This window comes from Cyprinus carpio, chromosome B17, assembly GCF_018340385.1.
Source record: "Cyprinus carpio isolate SPL01 chromosome B17, ASM1834038v1, whole genome shotgun sequence".
Classification (NCBI taxonomy): Eukaryota; Metazoa; Chordata; class Actinopteri; order Cypriniformes; family Cyprinidae; genus Cyprinus; species Cyprinus carpio.
The window spans coordinates 2,096,685-2,116,029 of record NC_056613.1 but is presented as its reverse complement, the minus strand read 5'-3'; the positions used below and the strand labels follow the sequence as shown (position 1 = coordinate 2,116,029).

The window sequence follows — 19,345 nt, the reverse complement described above, 5'->3', positions numbered from 1 at the left end:
TTTTTATTTTTTTATTTATATGCTATTATAGTATCTATTAATATTTTGAATTACCTTTTTAGGGCCCAAGCAAAGATTGGTGCAAGGGTCCAATTGGTATTGCTCAGTTTCTTCTTCTTCTCCAAAATGAATCGCATTTTTGAAGGCCTAAACGTGCTCGAAAACTCATGAAACTTCACACGCGCCAGTTTCGGGCGAAAATTTATGTCTGAGATGGGTCTCAGAAGAGGTTGTGGCAAAATAGCTCAAATAATGCCACCTTTAAAATTTTAATGAAGTGCCCCTCAAGCTGTTTTACATACATGTATAAAAATCGGTAGACTCGTGTAACACACCAATACCTTAAAAAAAGTCCCCTGGTACAAAGTCCGTTTTGTGCCAGTTTTGCCATTTTCAGGCGTTGTGTTAAATGAACTCCTCCAAGAGATTTAAACAGTTCAACACCACATTTGCTCAGTGTTATCTAAAGCCCTTTGTGATGTTAAAGCTGCAGTCCATATCTTTTGGTGCTCTAGCAGTTACAGAAGTCTTGCGGAAGAACATTGTAGCCGGAGCTACTTCTCTCTGTTTATGTCTATGACGAATCACGCAGGTACTGGGCTACTACCCGAACCAGTCGAAAATAGTCTGAATATAAACACTTATTATAGGTGTACCGTAGTGATTCTGGACAAGACAAATACACGGTTCGGAAAATGGATTCATGGTGAACTCGCTTGTTATATACTTTTGGTAAATTTTGAACACAAAAAAAGTTACGGACTGCAGCTTTATATTGCGAAGATCTTGAGTTTTCATTGAAGGAAGTGGCATGTTCCTCCCAGAGATTTAATGACATCAACATTATATCTGGTCAGTCTACCCTAAAGGCCTTTGCCATGTTAAATTGTGAAGATCTTGAGTTTTCGTTAAAGGGTGTGTGCTTGGCGGCCTGACAAAGTTTGATGTTTCACCGTGGCAAAGGAAGTTGTTGTAACTCTGCCATTCAATGTCCGATTTGCCCCAGTTAAGATTTTTAGTTTTTGTACATCTAAAGGCCAATATTCAGTTATAATCATAGCACCATGTGCTGGAAACAGGAAATAACATGTTTTACACTAACTAAAACATGCCATGTCCAATCTGCACCAAACTTCACGTTTGAGAAAAACCCTGGCCTGAAGACATATACACATCACTATTCAGTTATAGTCATAGCGCCACCAGCTGGCAGCAGGAAGTTTGACACATATAAATGACTTTGACATATTCCTCCTATATTAAACACTTTAAAAGCATACTGCCCACTGTTCAGTGTTTGCCTAAAGCCACCAGGTGGCGGTGAGCCCAGGTGCAAAGGCCCTTTCAACGCTGCTTGCAGCTTTAATTTATTTGACTTTTTTCTTCTTCTTTTTTTCTTCTCTTCCTTACTTAAGATTGCAGGTGTAAATGCATACATTTTAAGAGTACTCTTAGCATAGTTATGGACAAAAGCTGCTAAACTCCTGTTTATTTCATGAGGTCACATCATTTCCTCGTATGATTCCTTTCCTCATCTGCAGTCCATGTCAGTGCATGTGTGTGTGTTTGTGAAGGAACGAGGTTTCCTGGAGCCCAACAGTAAGGAAGACGCTCAGCGGCTGTGGGAAATGGAGAGGCAGTGCATGCAGGACACTTTAAGGAGGCAGAAACAGGAAATGCTGGAGGACAACAAGTGGCTGGAGAAAGAAGAGAGGCTTCTGGTTAGTCATGAGAAGCGTCTCTCGTTAAAACTGTGGCAATGTGCAATCCTCGCTGGGATCATTACAATGAGTTTAAGTTTAGAGTAACAATTAAAATGCATGTGCTCAGCAGCCTGGAGCTTGAAAAGACTGTTATATAAAAATAGATTAAAGTTAACATAAAGTCCAAATTGATGTTATTCACAGGCTGCTGATTATATTATGTGTAATTAATCAGTGCATGTTATTCAGAAGAAGACAATATTAGTCTTTCTAATCTTTGATCAAAAAGTAATGACTCGCTCCTCCACTGAAATGACTTTCCTTTTAGGCTGATTTTTCCTGTCCCTATGGATTTCTGTCTTATATTTCATCTTATTCATCTTGAAATATGTCACATTATGAAAGTAAAATGGGTTTCATCATTTCATGTCGACTTTATGCTCATCCTTATGTTGCTCTGTTTCTCTTTCAGGATCCATTTGCCAATGACGACACAAAGGCTAAAGTGGTCAAATACTTCTATATATGAAATATTTCTGTTTAAGTAGAAGTCTCATTTTTATAATCTTTTTGTCTTCCACTGTTATGCACCATAATGAACATTTCCTCTTTTTTATTTTAGATGTCAGAAAATGAGACAAGCCGAGGTCAGTTCATTTTAACACACACAATTATCTAAAACTATATAAACAAAGATCGATAAACAGATTAAAGGAATATTTCATCCAAAATTACAATAGTTGTCATTTACTCACTTACGTCAATAAAACCTGTATGCTGTTATTTTTAGCACTGATTATTATTTTAGTATTATCTGTGTACTGTTATAGATTTTATTTAGCTTTTAATTTGTAATCTTTGAAATTTTTTAGCTTTGAATTATTTTATGTGCTTTTGACATTTTTTGTTGTATTTTTTTAATATTTCTATTTTTTTATTATTATTTATTTAAATATAATATATAATGTTTTTATTTATTTATTTTAAGTATTTTTAAATTAAACGTATATTATTTCAGTTACTTGCCAAGACAACATTTTTCATTTTCATTTAACTTTTTAAAGTTTGTTTTTCCTCTAATATCGACATTTTATTTAATTTCAATTTTATTTCAGTTACCAAACATTGTAGCTTTAGTTAACAATAAGAACACTGGCATTGATGCATTCCTTTACTCTTTCTGATTCAGTCAGTAGTATTGTTATCTTAATGATCACTTCATACCATCTTCAGCTGTCTGCTGACTTTGTGTTTTGCTGTGTTTCTCTCAGCTCCTTCCCAGGCTCCTCCGGTGAAGCCCCCGCGGGTGTCCGCTCAGGTAATTGTGGTTTTAATGCGGTTAGGGACGGGCTGAAGGCCAGCAGAGACTTCTGATCTCTTTTTGAAGCCGCTCAGTAAAGGTGTCAGCCGAGCAGATAGCAGCAATCAAAGCGGAGGTTTTACTGGGAGCTCTGTGACTAAAACCTGATGAGCTTTGGGCCTTGTGAGCTCACCTTGATAATGGCTCAGTAGAACGAGGATGAGGGAGGTTTTTTCTGTGATTCTCTCCCCACCAATCTTCAGACTTCAGCCTCAGTGAAGCTTAAATTAAACCGATCTCCTGTCTCCGAGCTGCTGTATGCAGTGGCTAATAGTAGCTTTGGTCAGCAGCACCAAAGCAGAGTAAAAATGGCTTTGGGGAATAAATAAAATTGAGAGACTGAAGTTCAACATGGTTCAGGGTTATTTTATATATATATATATATATATATATATATTGCTTGAAATATAAACTAAGTGAAATAAAATAAAAGTGAAATACTACAAAATGTAAACTTATTTTGTTTCAGTTAGTTGCCAACATTTCTAGTTTTCATTTAAGTTCTAAAAATTTTAAAATAAAACTGAAATAAATGATGAAATAATTTAAAATGTAATAAAAAGCCCATAGCAGCTATAAACTATTTTTAAAAATAATAATAAAAAACAGCTTTTATTTCATGTCTGTTATAATTAAGGCCATTAAAATGCTTATACTGTAATACTCCTAAAAGTTGAGATTATCTTTGAATTATAGAAATTATTTATACATTTACAGCCTATAAAAAGGAGAATGGGCCAAAACATTTCATTTTGCACCAGTGCTGTTATCATTAATTAAAACTAAAACTTAAATATTAAAAATGTGTTAATTAAAACACAGTTGAAATAAAATAAAATATAAATTATATTTAAATATATTAGATAAAAAACTTGAACTTGAAAAAGAAAAATGAGAAATGTTGTCTTGGCAACTAACTGAAATAAGTCTAAATTGAAGTAGTAAAATTACTAAAACTTAAAAAGCTAAATAGAAATATTTAATAATGATAAAAAAAACGACTAAATCATTAACTAAATTTAAAATGAAAGCTGAAAATATAAAAACTGCTAAAGCTCTGAAATCTGATTTCAGACCATGCACATTAAGTTTAAGAAAATGCATTAATCAGTGTTAGCGTTTTAGTAATATTTATGTACATTGTAGCTTTTAATTATAACTTTAAATTTAATTTTTTACATTTTTTAAACACAACAAATCTCGTTAAAATTAGAATGGAAACTGAAAGCATAGAAATAAAAGCTAGTTCTAGATATAAACAAAAACTATGAAAATTATCTTAATACTGAAGCAACACTTGCATGGTTTAAATCACAATACAAGAAAGATTCTCATTATTTGTTCTAATAAGATCCATGCATGAACGTTAATGCAATGATTTGCTGCATGTATTAAGTTAACACTGGCTTGTTTTGTCCATCATAGCCAGCGCCGACAGCAGAACTGGACCGCACGGATGACATGGTCTATCATAACGTGATGGAGATGGTGAAGGTCGTGGTGCAGCTGAAGAACGATGTCAACACATTACCAGCCTCAGAGTATGTCACTGTGGTGAAGGTAGGATGACTTTTTCTTAATGCTTAATGTACAGAGTCATGTTTCTGTGTTCAGTAAGGTCATTATTGTCTTATTTGGCAGTCGGTAGGAATAACGTTGCGCAGTCTGATCCGCAGTGTGGACGACATCCTCCCGACTCTACACGAGTCCATCAGAATGGAGGTAAAGCATCGTGAAACTAAAGCTATTGTTGATTACTCAACTTGAGCTATAAATTCTCAAAGCTTTTTTTTTTTCCCAAAAAAATTTAAAAAGGGTAACTGTTACTTTTTATTTCAATTGGATTGTTAAATTGTAAGATTCTCTCATATTTTGAAATAAATGATAACAATCAGGGGTGTAGAATTTAGTAGGGACTCTAGGGACATGTCTTAACCAGTATCCAGAAATGACTAAATTGTCCCTAGCAATAATTACTAGTTAGCAGTAAACTGGTAACCTCACCTGAATATGTTCGTATTTGTGTTGGATGTTATTTTTAAAATGGAAATTTGGATATTTTATTTGCAGTTCATTTCCTAAAACTAGCAAGCTTAGACAGTACATGGCTGAAGGCGAAAAGAAAAACAGAGGAGCAGACAAAATGATTCAATTGAGTGAGTCATTTACTCTGGAACCGCTCCGACTGAATCAAACTCCGTTTACTTAAAAAAAAAAAAAAACAGATCAGTAGAGCCGTTCATTTTAGAATTTCGTAAGCACTTATTGCTAATCATTTGAATTAGATCAGGACTTCTGAGCGCTTATAGCGAGTCATTTGATTCAGATCGTGACTTTCAAAGGGGGTTCACGCTTTTATAGTATTTTGAATTTGGGTGCCCTAAGCACAAATGCTTGGCGGTGCCCCCTTGTGTGCCCTAAGCACAAATGACCCACCCACCCACCAACCAAAGAAATAACTACCGTTCAGAATTTCTTAGTTAGGTTCTCTTTACTTCCAAAATAACTGCTGCAAATGAATAATTGGAACTGAACAATGTAAATACAGAAAGTTAAAAGTGCAAAAAAAGTTTAGTGCAAATAACAGTATAAGTGTATGAATTTTATGAAGTATGAATTTTAAAGTGCACATTTTAAACTGCAAATAACCATGCAATTATACACAGTACACACACATATATCATGTAGACACAAACTTTTATTTTGGATGCGATTAATCGAGATTAATCTTTTCCCAGCCCTAATAATTTGACAACTCTGTGAATATGAAAATATACAAACACTGAGATTGTGGGTTTTTTTTTCTAATTGCATTTTCACCAACAGATGTCGCCCTTGGCCGAACCTCTTGAAAATGACCGCATGCCATAGTACAACAATGAAAAATCTTTATCTAAGCGGTCTAATTTGGCAAAATCACATCACGTTCAGTTGCAGGGTTTTTCTAAAGTTCAGACTGAGGCAGATAGACATTGTATTGAAGCGAAGAAATTACAATAGGGAACGTTCTGCACTAATAGCTATATGCACACGTGACACATCTGTAACGTACGGGGAAAATTAGCTTTATTTGTCATTCAAATATGACGATGAGGACCCCAACGATTGGCCTTCCTTTCCTTCTCAAACAAACTGCATCTTTAACAGCCCAAGTTTCACAATTTCCCCGGGACCCGTTAAAATAAAAGACTCAACATGCAGGGCTAAAAGCCCCGGATCTTTTGCACTACTAGCGACGCGGACGCGCCGACGCCCCTGGACATGCATACTACACGCAAGGGCTACAAAACTAACATTTCTATTTAAAACATTGTCTTACCTGCAAGCGACGCGCGAGCATCATCCCGCTGTCTCTTCTTTTTTCTTTTTTTTTTCCGCCCCCGACTCTTGGTGCCTTTTCGAGGCCATGTCTGAGGTCGGTGTCTGCCAAATTTGACATTGATTGAGGCATAATCGAACAGACCACTGGGAGGTGGGGAAGGGGGGGCACCAGAGGGAGACTGGCACAGAGATTCACCTTTTTTCTCGACTAATTTGGTCTAGGCCTATATTACTTTTGTATTGCTTTTGTATATTAACATGCTTTTAGAAATATTTTATTTGTTATTTATACTAGTAGCCTATTGTGATGATTTTTTCACGACCCAGATTTTTTGGTGCCCCCCCAAGCACTTGGTGCCCTACGCGCAGTGCGTGATGTGCGTGTGCGGAGCGCCGGCCCTGGGTATATTTTATTTTTGATTCAGATCTGGACTTCAAAGACTGTATCGCGAATCATTTGAATTAGATCAGGGTTCAGAGCGCTTACTGCGAATCATTTGATTCAGATCGGTACAGATTCGGAGCTTATATCGCAAATCTTTTTTATTTCTTTCTTTCTTTTTTAATGAAATGGTACAAAACATCAAACCACTAAAGCAGTAGAGTTATAAAAACAAAACAGAGAAAAAAAAGTAGCCCAAGTATACACAGATACAAATCCCTTAAGAAAATGAACCATGGTTTTATTATAGTAAAAGTGTGGTAGTGTAGATTACTACTTGTAGCATATAACACTTTTTTTTACTACAAATACCATGGTTAAACTATGATAAGTGTAGCAAAACCGTCTTTACCGTGGTTTAACTATAGTAATCATTGTGTTTTTTGTAAATCCATGGTTAATTTTTGTAAGGGATGTGTTGCCAGGTTAACAAAAAAGCAATAAATTTACACATTAAGTGGACACATAGAATACAGTTTTTTAGGATGATCAGAGCTTTGGATATTTTCCATATACTTGTCTAGATCAACTCTGAATAAAAGAGCCAGATTTTTGTTTATATATGTGAAATTTAGCTTGCAGAAAACACAAATTATTTATTATATTTTGCTGTATTCTCTTCTGAGTATTTAAACAATCCAAAGAAAACATCTTAAAATGCTGCTGTAATGTTGTTGGTTTTACATAATCAAAACTGTGTTTTTATAATCTGATGAATATGCTGACATAAAAAGCTCAGTTTGTGAATTAAGAGTATGTTAGCTACCGTAGCTATAAATAAAGTTTAGATGACATGATGACGTGTTATGAAAATGATGTGTTATCTCCCCACCGATGTCAAAATCAAACCTATGACCTACTGTAGATAATAATATATAATAAATGATGAAATTTTAACTTTGAATTGCAAGAAAAAGAGTTAGGCTTGTTTCCAAAACTAGAAAAGCTAAATAAGTTTTTGTCTAACAACTGTGACTGTTTTTTTTTTTTCGCAGTTTACCTTTTTTATTTTTTTATTCCATGCCAGAAACTAGCTTGACTTTTTCTCACAATTGTGAGTATAAATCTTTTAAGAAAGAAAAGGTCTGAATTGTTAGATCGTTTGTTTTTCCCCCTCAGAATTGCAAGAAAAAAAATAATTGTGAGATAAAAAGTCATAATTACCTTTATTTTATTATTTTTTTCTGTGATGGAAAAGAATGTGAATATTTCTATACATTAGAAGTGTAAAGTGTTGTTCTGGCTGCTCTCTGCTCGTCAGATTGAAGGAACGCAGAAGTTGCTGAATAAGGATCTGGCCGAGCTGATCAGTAAGATGCGTCTGGCCCAGCAGAACGCTGTCACGTCTCTGAAGGACGAGTGTAAGAAACAGATGCTGGCGGCCGCTCACACGCTGGCCATGGACTCCAAAAACCTGCTGGATGCTGTGGACCAGGCCCGAGTACGAGCAAATGTGGCCAAACCCACCACACCCTAGATCTGACCCCTGATTGGGCGTCGGACAGACGGTTTCATCCAATGAGAAAGCTGGAGGATGAACTGAACTGTAAATGACCTGGTGCCACTTTATTTATGCTTCTGGATGATAATGAAAGCAGTGCTTTCGACGTTGAATGTTTGCAGATGTATTTCCACAAGTGTTTGCTTTCAAAGACGTTTATTCTCAGGAAAGTTTGTGGGAGGAAATAAATGCAGTTTTTTCATGTCAGAGCAGCAACTTATTTAATCTTCTAAATGTTACAAGCATGTTTTTATAGAAAATAAATGCAACATCAATATAATTTGTATTTCTATACAGTGCAACTGATTTAGAATCACAAAAATACATTTAAATGCTTAGTGTTTTCAGAGCCCATATAAATTATGAATCTTGCACATTAAAAAAAAAACTGTGTTTTCAATATATTTTTAAATGTCATTGAGAGTTCACCATTTGACCACTGAAATGCCATTTCATTGGATTACTAATAAAGATTTGTAAAATTAATTATGAAAGTCATAGTTGCAAGATATAAACTCATTGTAAGAAATTCAGATTTGTCAGATAATAAGTTTGAATTACCTGTTTAATTTCTTGTTTTTAGAATTTTTTTCTTATAATTTCAAGTGAATATTTCGCAATTCAGATTGTTTTTTTTTGTTTGTTTTTACTCAAAATTGCTAGACAAAAATCTGGATTGGTTTAGTGTTTATTGTTTTTCAGCATCTCTATAAATTATACATGTTTATTTAATTGTCTTCATTAAAATATATTAAAAATTCAATATATTTTCATTAAGCCTATGTTTTGCACATTTATTTAGAGTTCACATTTTGACCAATATTTTATTATTATAACATACATTTTAATATTATCTGTTAACATTTTAATCAAATATTCTTATGAAAATTTAAGTAATTATTATTTATTTATTTTTTTAGCCAAGTTTTAATTGGCTATTTAATTTTTAAATCATTTGTATTTAATTGCACATTTCATGGCAGTGTGATCCCTGGACATAAATCAGTTGTTTTACACAGCCATCAGCAGAGGGCGACATCGCTTATATCGTCTCATTTATCATTCGTCTGACCTTATACACAGCTGTAAATTGAAGCTATTAAGGGATATGTGTGTCAGATAGAGTCAATTTATTAATTATTAAGTAAACCGACTCAGACATTTTAATGTAATGATTCATTCTTGATTGTAGCAGATAAAGGCCTATCCTAGTTGCTATCTAACATTTTGGCTCTTCATGTTTGGCAAAACACTATTTTAGTTCAATGGTCATTTCAAGTAGTAAATGTCATTATTTCTCTCAGGTCCCATTTAAAAGTAATTGACCCATATGGTACACAGACCCGACGTGCATAATTGCACAACCTCCGCAATATCAAAAGCATTGCGTTTTCAAAGACTTGAGAAAGTTATAAATAAATAGGAGTTGCCTTCTGACCTTGGAGATAATTGCTGTTGAAAGCGGCACAAAATGCAATCTACGATTCATTGAACAGTTGGATAAAGGGTAAAGAGTGAACTGAATTGAACTGCCACCCGTCAGGGTCACATAAGCTTTGCCTCGTTCCCAAAGGTTAATTTTGCATATTGCGGTGCTGACGGTCCTGCTCTTTATGCATGGAGACGACAGGACTCGGGTGCAGTTTGATAGTGGTAAATGTCAGGCATTCAGCGAGAGGTGACTTGTGTTTTCTGCACTGTAACAATGCATCGCATTCTCAGATGATCCCTGAACGAGCGGGTATCTCTCATCAAAGGAAGAGATGAAATAAAAGGACCTTTTTTCATATAACAAATGTTTGTAATGGTCCCCGGAAAAGGCCTTGGCTCCCATCAGGCTCTTGATGTCGGTCTGTATCTCGGCGATCGCTCAGATCATTCCTGATATCCAGGGAGGTAAGAAGAGGCCGACCGTCCCCAGCAGGCACACGATGATGAACATCCACAGAAAGATACGGTCAATCACCATTGCCACGTATTTCCAGTCCTCCTTGACCTGTCCAAAAGCAAACACACAGTGCAATTCAAAAGTGGTCAGAGCAGGAAAACTTAAGTGAAAAATGTCATGTGAACAGCGTAATGAAGGCAGTGACAATGAAACAGGATAGTGAAGAAACATGAGATAATGTTCACATCAAAGAGTTTAGCATTTTATAAAACCTTTTAAAAGGGTAATTGTAAGAATAGATAATTATTAGAAATTTTATTTCTAACTGCAACTTGTTTTCCACAAATCATGTCTATCGTTTTTTTTTTTATTATTTTATGTATTTTATTACTTTATTTCGCATACATGCAACTTCATATCTTACAATTGCATTGCACGGCAGGTTATTTTAGTATTTTATATTTTCAGTAATCATTGTTAGCTTAATTTTTAATAATTTTGTTATGTGCTCTAGTCATTGTAATTTTAGTTTTTTACAACTACAACTTCATAAATGAGATAAATAGGCATAACTATGATGTAAATTATAAATATGACAAAAAGCTTTTGTCATAATTTTATCTTTTTATCTCAGAATTTTCACTTACTGTAGTATGTCAATGTCAACTTCCTTATAATTTTGATTATATGTCAGTTTTGACATTTATCTCAGTTTTATACTTTTATCTAATGATTTCTACCTTTTAATCGTAATTATGACTTTGTATGTATATATCTCATAATTTGACATTTTTTGTATTAATTGTATTAATGACATAATTACTTATAAATTGTATCTCATAATTTAAACTTTTTAATGCATATCTACTTTATCTCATAATTGTGACTTACAGTGGTGTCTTAAATTAGTTCTATCTCATTATTTTGACTTATTTAATAATTGGACTTATGTAATAATTTAATTTATCTTATAATTATGACTTAGTGTCATAATTTTGACTTTTTATCTCATAATTGAATTTTAAATCTCATATGTGCGTTTTATCTCATAGTTATGACTTTGCATATTATTTTGACTTTTTAGTCTCATCAGTATTAGTGTCAGAATTTCACACAACAGAATTTTGTCACAACTTATTGTCCGAATTTCATCCTTTTGTCTCATAATTAAAAATAAAATCTTAGTAGCATGACGTAATTTTGACTTTATCTCATAGTTGAATTTTTATCTCACTCTAGGTATGTTTTATCTCATTTCTATGGCTTAATATATCATCATTTTGACTCTTCAATATTGTAAACATAATATAGCAGAATTTCAACCTTTTGTCAGAATTTTGACTTGTATCTCATAATTTGATTTTTTATTGCATATTCACTTTTTATCTCATAATTATGACTTAGTAAGTCATCCATCTGATTTATCTAATAATTTTGATTTCTCTTAATTTAATGCAAAATTTAGATTTATCCAATAATTATGACTTTTGTCACAATTTTTCCATAATTTTAAATTTGTGGCATAATTACAACTTTTTAATGTCATAATTATATAATCCCTAAACAGTGCATTGAATGTTTGCATCACTCACTGAGAAGTCTTCGTCCTCAGCACGCAGGTGATCAGCGATGTACCGCACCCCGTCCAGAGCTTGTAGGACACACGGTGAGAAGGTCAGACTGGGGTCTGACACGAGATTTGTAAGATTCGCTGGAGGCTGACACAAGTTCACCACGTGTCCTAACTGCTGGAGCAAAGGCTCCGAGTCGGACATGTACAGAGATGTGGCGGATGGGGACGAGATGGACGTGGATATTCCCATCCCTAACCCATAATCCATGTCCTGACAGTTCAGCCCGTCCACATCGGTCTCCTGCTGAAGCCAGCTCTTGGACGTGCTGGGGTTGGGCATATTTTGGTGTTTCTGATCAGGTTCCGGGCGTCTCATGAAGAGCCAGCGGGGAATGAGGTCCAGGAACACCGAATGGACCCAACGTGGCATTTTATGGGTGCTTGGTGAACGATGGTGCACGTTAAGCACAAAAACAGTAATGACTATAGATAGGGTGACAAAGATCATAGTGAAGAGCAGGTACTCTCCAATCAGTGGAATGACCAAAGACGTCGAGGGAATGATTTCAGTGATGAGCAACAGGAAAACGGTGAGGGAAAGGAGGACGGAAATACACAACGTGATCTTCTCTCCACAGTCTGATGGCAGGTAGAACACCAGCACGGTCAAACAAGAAATGAGCAAGCAGGGAATAATGAGGTTGATTGTGTAGAACAGAGGCAGACGGCGGATGATGAAGAAGTAGGTGATGTCCGGGTAGATCTCATGACAACAGTCATATTTCTTTGTGTTGTAGGTTCCCACAGCATTGACGATGGCCCATTCTCCGCTCTCCCAGTAGTCCTTCAGGTCCACGGTGTTCTCGATCTGCTCCAGATCAATCTTGGCCTTGTCGTAGGTCCAGGAGCCGAACTTCATCTTGCAGTTTTGTTGGTCGAACGGGAAGAAGGTGACGTCAATGCTGCAGGAGCTCTTGTAGATGGCTGGAGGAACCCAACTCACCTTTCCAGTGTGGAACAGGTGGGCTTTGGTCATATGGGTCACTGCAAACTCACCATCCGCACTGTAGACAAAACCACACGAGGTTACAGCACCATTCAATAGTTTGAGCTCTGTAAAAAAAAATATATATATATATGTTTTTGAAAGAAGTCTCTAATGCTCACTAAGGTTGCATTTTTTATAATTTCTCATCATTTTGACTTATAATTTACTATGTCATAATTTTGACTTTTTATCTAATTATTTAAACTTTAATGTCATAATTTTCACTTTTTATTTCATTATTATAGCTTTTTTCTCAGTTCAGAATTTATTAGTATATCATAATTTTGACTTTTTATCTAATTATTTAAACTTTAATGTCATAATTTTTACTGTTTTTGTCTCGTTATGAAATTTTATCTCCATTATGATTTAGTAAATCATAATTTTAATCTCATTTCAGCTTTTTAATGTCATAATTTTGACCTGTTTCTAGTAGTAATGACTTTTTATTTAAAACCGTTTTTTTTTTTTCTCTCCAAATATATTTAAAATGTAATTTTTTCCTGTGATGGCAAAGCTGAATTTTCAGTAGCCATTATTCCATCCTTAAGATATCATTGTAATATGATTATTTAAATGTAATATATAATAAACTAAATGAAAATAAACTTTTTTATTATTATTATCAGTTTTACAAACAGTTATATTTCTATTTGTTTTTTAATAAAAGCAATGATGCAAGTCTCAAAGGGATAGCAGCCAAAATTCTAAGGGCCATAAAAAAAACATGATTATGTCTTTTTTAATGCACACACATACACACACACACACACACACACACACACACACAAATACAAAAATTTTAACGGGATCTCATAAAGTATGACCCTTTTAAAAAGTGCTTTCTGTAAAATATGGATGAATTATAGGAAGTGTCTTTGATGTATCTTGGCTACAAACTTTCTTTATGCCTCGAGGAAGATATTCCATGACAATTGCATTAATTACTTCAAATATCTACAGCACTACATTTTTTTGCTCCAGGTATCTGATGATGCAATAGGACCTCAATTTCTCATTTGTCGAGATCAAATATGCCTCCTAGATAAAGACAGAGCTGGTGTTTCTGAAAATAGACGAGTCATTTGACATTATATTAGGAGATTAAAACATGCACCTTTTTTAATTAACTACAGCAGTGCTTAACATCTTATTTCACGCCATGTCTGGTAGATTTCACATATTAATGTTACATAAACACCAGAGCATCAGATCTACGGACTGCAGATAATAACAGAGCCGTTAGGACTTGGACCGTCCTCTTTCTTCCATTATTTTAACAGGACACTGTGTTAGTTTAATCATAAACTTGTCTAAATAGCCAGGTGTTACAACCTTTTACACCAATACTTACTTATTGTATAAAACAATGTCAGGCACCCAAATCATCTCTGACGGGACTCTAATAGACATCACATTATCAAATTCAGATGGATTCCAGCGCAGTTTATAATCATTCCATTCCTGCAGAGGTCAGAGGTCAAACAGTCACATTTGGCCATATAATTATATACAGGCATAGCCAAATGAAATGTATATATATATATATATATATATATATAATGCTGTATAAATGATATCTGAACAAAACCCTCTGTAAAAAATCTTTAGAATATAGTTAAGAATAAAACTAAAATTTGTGTGTACGTAAGTGCTGCTGAAGTTACTCTTGAGGTTTAATGGGCTTTTCTATAATATATAGAACATACTTATTGCATTTGTTTTCACTATATGATTATCTGAAGGGTTCATGAATTATACCACAATATAAATTATTAATTAAAACAGTTAAATATTAAGACAGTCACCTGTTTCAGCCAAACATTTGTTGTCATCATTTGATTCTTCTCATCCTGTAGAATATCAGAGTAAGAAATAAGCATCAAAAATATATACATTTGGTCTGGTAGATGAATAAATCCCACAGACTTACACTGGAGAAGCGACTGAAGCTGAAGCTGAAGCACTGATATTTTCATCAGAAATGTAAAAATCATGTTCATGTAAAAATCAACAATTCTTCAGTTCTCAGATTGAATGCACTCATTATGGTTTTATAGATGCATTTAATTTGCTTTGTTTTCCACTCAGTTATAACCTCGGGCAGTTTCATAAAACAAGCTTACCAAATAAACCAGGCTTATTTCAGTTAGTCTGACTTATTTTGAACCAAATCAACTGACAATAAATCAGACTAACTGAAATAAACCTGGCTTATTTGGTAAACTCTTTAGCCAAGGACTCTTTCTTGTAATGTTTTCAAGGCAAGCATCAAAAACATGCAAAATATCAACTTACCACATCAATAAGCTGAGCGATCGAGAGGCCGAATTTGACGATAACAACATCACTGATGTTCCGCACAGGTCTGGACCACTTATTGTAACCGATGAAGAGTTTTTTAAAGAGTTTGTCTTCTGCATGTGCATGGATCCAACCGTCCGATAATGCTGTAAGATATATTCAAAGACAAATAGGGAGTTTCTGACAGGTCTTGATCATGCAACTTTATTTTACTCCATGCCATTGCAACTTTAAAGTGACGGTTAAGATACTAAATCATACATATCTTCTACAGATTGATACGTCTGTATAAATGTTAAACCTTGTGCAATATGATGCACAATATGCTTTTCAGTCTTAGAGTCATGGAGTTGGTCTGTAATTTATGTATTTTTTATAATTTGCTCAGATTTGCATTTATATAGTAAAAGTTGTTTTAACAGTTTTCCACCACTAATTATTTTCTTTCACCTTCCATGTTCTCTAAGCTATTTTATATAGATTCCTCTTATTTGAGGTTGTGGATGATTGTCCTGACAAAACTTGATACGCGAAGACCCTCTGGAAAATAATAAATAAAAGAAAGAAAGGAAAATTGCTTTTATTTAACATATAGTTTTTATGGAAGTTCGTTTCCACCACACTCTTAAAAATAAAGGTGCTTCACGATGCCATAGAAGAACCTTTTTTTCTAGATGGTTCCATAAAGAACCTTTAACATCTGAAGAACCTTTCTGTTTCACAAAAGCTTCTTTGTGGTTCTTCAGATTATAAAAAGTTAAGAAAGAGATGGTTCTTGAAAGAACCTTTGACTGAATGGTTCTTTGTGGAAACAAAAATGGTTCTTCTATGGCATCGCTGTGAAGAACCTTTTGAAGCAGAGTGCACACAATATAAATAATAATACAAATTTAAGACTTTTTTTCTTGCAACCTTGAATTTTAAAATTATGACTTTCCCCCTTGCAATTATAATTATAATTCTGCCCTTTTTTTTCTCAGAATTGCTAGAAAAAAAGTCAGAATTGTGAGATGGGAGTTTGTTTCCGCCATGAGAAAAAGGTATTGCAATTATTCCATAATTTTGTTTTAGTGTTTTAGATTTTTTGAGATGTTGTTTTTTTTAATTTTATTAGTTATATTATAATTCTTTGTTAAATGAACACTATGTAGGGAACAGAATTATATTTAAAGCAGGTTTCTCGTGTAATTCAACATACTTCCGGTTCAAGCCCCACTCACTTCCGATTTTATCCGAATACAGATACTGATTGTAGAGATACAGACTGGCTCTGCCGCACACCCCTATAGTAACAACTGATTAATTCAGCACTGTCATTGATTACAAAGTGGGGATAAATGTTTTGGAAATGTACTTTAGAAGATGCACAGCACTGAACAGGTCACAGCTGAGGTCACTCACACTAACTGAGTTATGGCTGGGTTAAATAAGAGGCTGGCCGAGCACAGCCGCCTCCTCACTGTAATTACTATTCGTTCCTTAATCACTGCAGTCAGCTCTAATTAATCCAGCGTTCCGGTGATTTGAGATGTTTTTTCTTCGAGGGTGGAAACTTCAGATTAGAAAGCTGAGTGGAGTCACACCGGAAAACACAGCGAGTGTTGGAGTAGGGTCAAAAAAAATGCTTCTATTTCCCATTCTTTTGAGTTGAATTTAAAAATGATTAGTAATTTCTGAATGTCTACTTGATTTAAGAATGTTCCAGTTAAAGAGATTTAATGCAATGTGGTCTGAGACTTTTAGATCCCACTGTATAGCATATATAAATAAACACTGAATTTTAAGCTTAAAATATTGCCAGTGGACTTATCAGGCTACAAAATTAAATATGATACACTTAGATTTTCTGAAGGAAAATCGTGGTTAAAATGTTATTAATATGTATTTAAAGTACCTGATCCACTGTTTGGTTATATGAAGAGATATAAGACACACAATACTTCGTCTAGAACTTTTTGATTATACTTTGCATGACACTGTAAGTGTTTCATTCACAAACATGATTTTAAACACGCAAATGAACTGAATAACCATTCCATAAAATATAATTTATTTCACTAATTAAAAAGAACCGTGCACTTACCGGGTTTAACGTGTTCCACAATAAGGAAGAACAGCGGCAGATTCTTCAAAAATAATTTGAAATTAAAGCTGCAAGCAGCGATGAACGGGCCCTCGCACCCGGGCTCACCACCACCGGTGGCTTTTTGTAAAACAGCGAACGGCGAGAAATATGCGTTTAATGTGGTAAATATAAGAGGAATATGTCAAAGTCATTTATATGTGCCAATCTTCCTGCTGCCAGCTGGTGGCGCTATAACTATAACTGGATTTTGGCATGTACATTTCTTCAGTCCTTTCCAAATATTTGAAGTTTGGTGCAGATTGGACATTGCATGTTTAAGTTAGTGTAAAACAAGCCATTTCCTGTTGCCAGCAGGTGGCGCTATGATTATAGTGGAATATTGACCTTCAGATGTGTTCAGGCCAAGACTCTTTTCGAACATGTGAAGTTTGGGGAAGATCGGACATATTATGCCTGAGTTACAATAACTTCTATTCCCATGGCGAGACATCAAACTTTGTCATGGCGCCATGGCCAGACCCTTTAATGAAACCTCAAGATGTTCACAATTTAACATCGCAAAGGCCTTTAGATTAGATTGACCAAAAAAATTATAAAATGTCATACAATTTCTAGGAGTAGTTTGTTACGGCGTAAATCATGTCACTTCCTGTTGCCAGCAGGTGGCGCTATAGCGATATCTGAATATTGGCATGTAAAAATATTCAGGTCAGGAGTCTTCTCAAACATGTGAAGTTTGGGGCAGATTGGACATTGTATGTCTGAGTTATAGCAACTTCCTTTCTCATGGCGAAACATCGAAATTTGTAAGGCCGCCACAGACACGCCCTAAAACGAAACCTCAAGATCTTCGCAATTTAACATCGCAAAGGCCTTTAGATTACACTGACAAAGTTTGGTGTTGATCTGAATAAATCTCTAGGAGGAGTTCGTTAAAGTACAACCCCTGAAAATGTCAAAAACGACACAAATTTTGCAGAGAAAATTCAAAATAACTGACTTCCTGTTGGGATTCGAATTTCGTACCAAGAGACTTTTTTGTAGGTATTGGTGTGTTACATGTGTGTAGCGATTTTTATACATGTGCGTGAAACGTAGCTCGAGGCGCACTCCGTTGAAAATGTATAGGTGGCGCTATCGAGGCATTTTGCCACACCCAATGGAATATTGGCCTTCAGATGTGTTCAGGCCAGGACACTTATCGAACATGTGAAGTTTGGGCAAGATCGGACATTTTATGCCTGAGTTACAATAACTTTTATTCCCATGGCGAGACATCGAACTTTGTGACCGCGGCATGGACACGCCCTTTGACGAAAACTCAAGATCTTCACAATTTAACATCGCCCAGGCCTTTAGAATAGAGTGACTGAAAAAAAAAAGAATTATGTCATAAAATTTCTTGGGGTAGTTTGTTACAGCGTAAAATATGTCACTTCCTGTTGCCAGTAGGTGGCGCTATGACTATAACTGAATATGGGCATGTCAATCTGTTCAGGTCATGAGTCTTATCAAACATGTGAAGTTTGTGGCAGATTGGACATTGTATGTCTGAGTTATAGCAACTTCATTTTTCATGGCGAATCATCGAAATTCGTCAGGCCGCCACGGACACGCCCTTCAACGAAAACTCAAGATCTTCGCAATTTAACATCGCAAAGGCCTTTAGATTAGGCATACCAAATTTGGTGTTGATCTGAAAAAATCTCTAGGAGGAGTTCGTTAAAATACAAGGCATGCAAATGACAAAAATGATGCAAAATTTGCTCATAAAATTAAAAGTAACCGACTTCCTGTTGGGTTTCGGATATTGCTCCAAGAGTCTTTTTTGTAGGTACTGATGCTTTACATATGTGTGCCAATTTTCATGCATGTACGTGAAACACAGCTGGAGGGCTGTTGTTTTTTTTACGATAGGTGGCGCTGTCGAGCCATTTTGCCACACCCTCTTCTGAAACCTATATCAGACGTAAATTTTCACCAGGTCTGACGCGTGTGCAAAGTTTCAGGACTTTTCGAGCATGTTTAGGCTCTCAAAAATGCGATTCATTTTTGGAGAGGAAGAAGAAGAAGAAGAAGAAGAAGAAGAAGAAGAAGAAGAAGAATAATAATAATAATA

At 35.1% G+C, this 19,345-nt stretch overlaps 2 protein-coding genes across 2 annotated transcripts in view; one reads left to right on the top strand and one right to left on the bottom strand.

The window, feature by feature from the left end:
• Nucleotides 1-8,534, top strand: part of LOC109103027 (protein-tyrosine kinase 2-beta-like) — a 37,567-nt gene extending 29,033 nt beyond the window's left edge. Inside the window, exons 26-32 of the mRNA XM_042743072.1 lie at nucleotides 1,575-1,721; nucleotides 2,176-2,211; nucleotides 2,326-2,350; nucleotides 2,975-3,021; nucleotides 4,489-4,623; nucleotides 4,705-4,785; nucleotides 8,088-8,534. Coding sequence (XP_042599006.1) covers nucleotides 1,575-1,721; nucleotides 2,176-2,211; nucleotides 2,326-2,350; nucleotides 2,975-3,021; nucleotides 4,489-4,623; nucleotides 4,705-4,785; nucleotides 8,088-8,303 — 687 coding nt within the window. The 3' untranslated portion in view covers nucleotides 8,304-8,534. The remainder of the gene's footprint in view (nucleotides 1-1,574; nucleotides 1,722-2,175; nucleotides 2,212-2,325; nucleotides 2,351-2,974; nucleotides 3,022-4,488; nucleotides 4,624-4,704; nucleotides 4,786-8,087) is intronic.
• Nucleotides 8,535-9,264: 730 nt separating this feature from the next.
• Nucleotides 9,265-17,280, bottom strand: LOC109071680 (neuronal acetylcholine receptor subunit alpha-2-like). The gene is made up of 6 exons (XM_019088102.2): nucleotides 17,224-17,280; nucleotides 15,135-15,286; nucleotides 14,645-14,689; nucleotides 14,191-14,300; nucleotides 11,808-12,852; nucleotides 9,265-10,323 (listed from the first exon to the last, which is right to left on the bottom strand). The coding sequence occupies exons 3-6, from the start codon at nucleotides 14,672-14,674 to the stop codon at nucleotides 10,198-10,200; spliced, it is 1,311 nt and encodes a 436-aa protein (XP_018943647.1). The 5' UTR covers nucleotides 14,675-14,689; nucleotides 15,135-15,286; nucleotides 17,224-17,280; the 3' UTR covers nucleotides 9,265-10,197.
• Nucleotides 17,281-19,345: the final 2,065 nt, after the last annotated feature.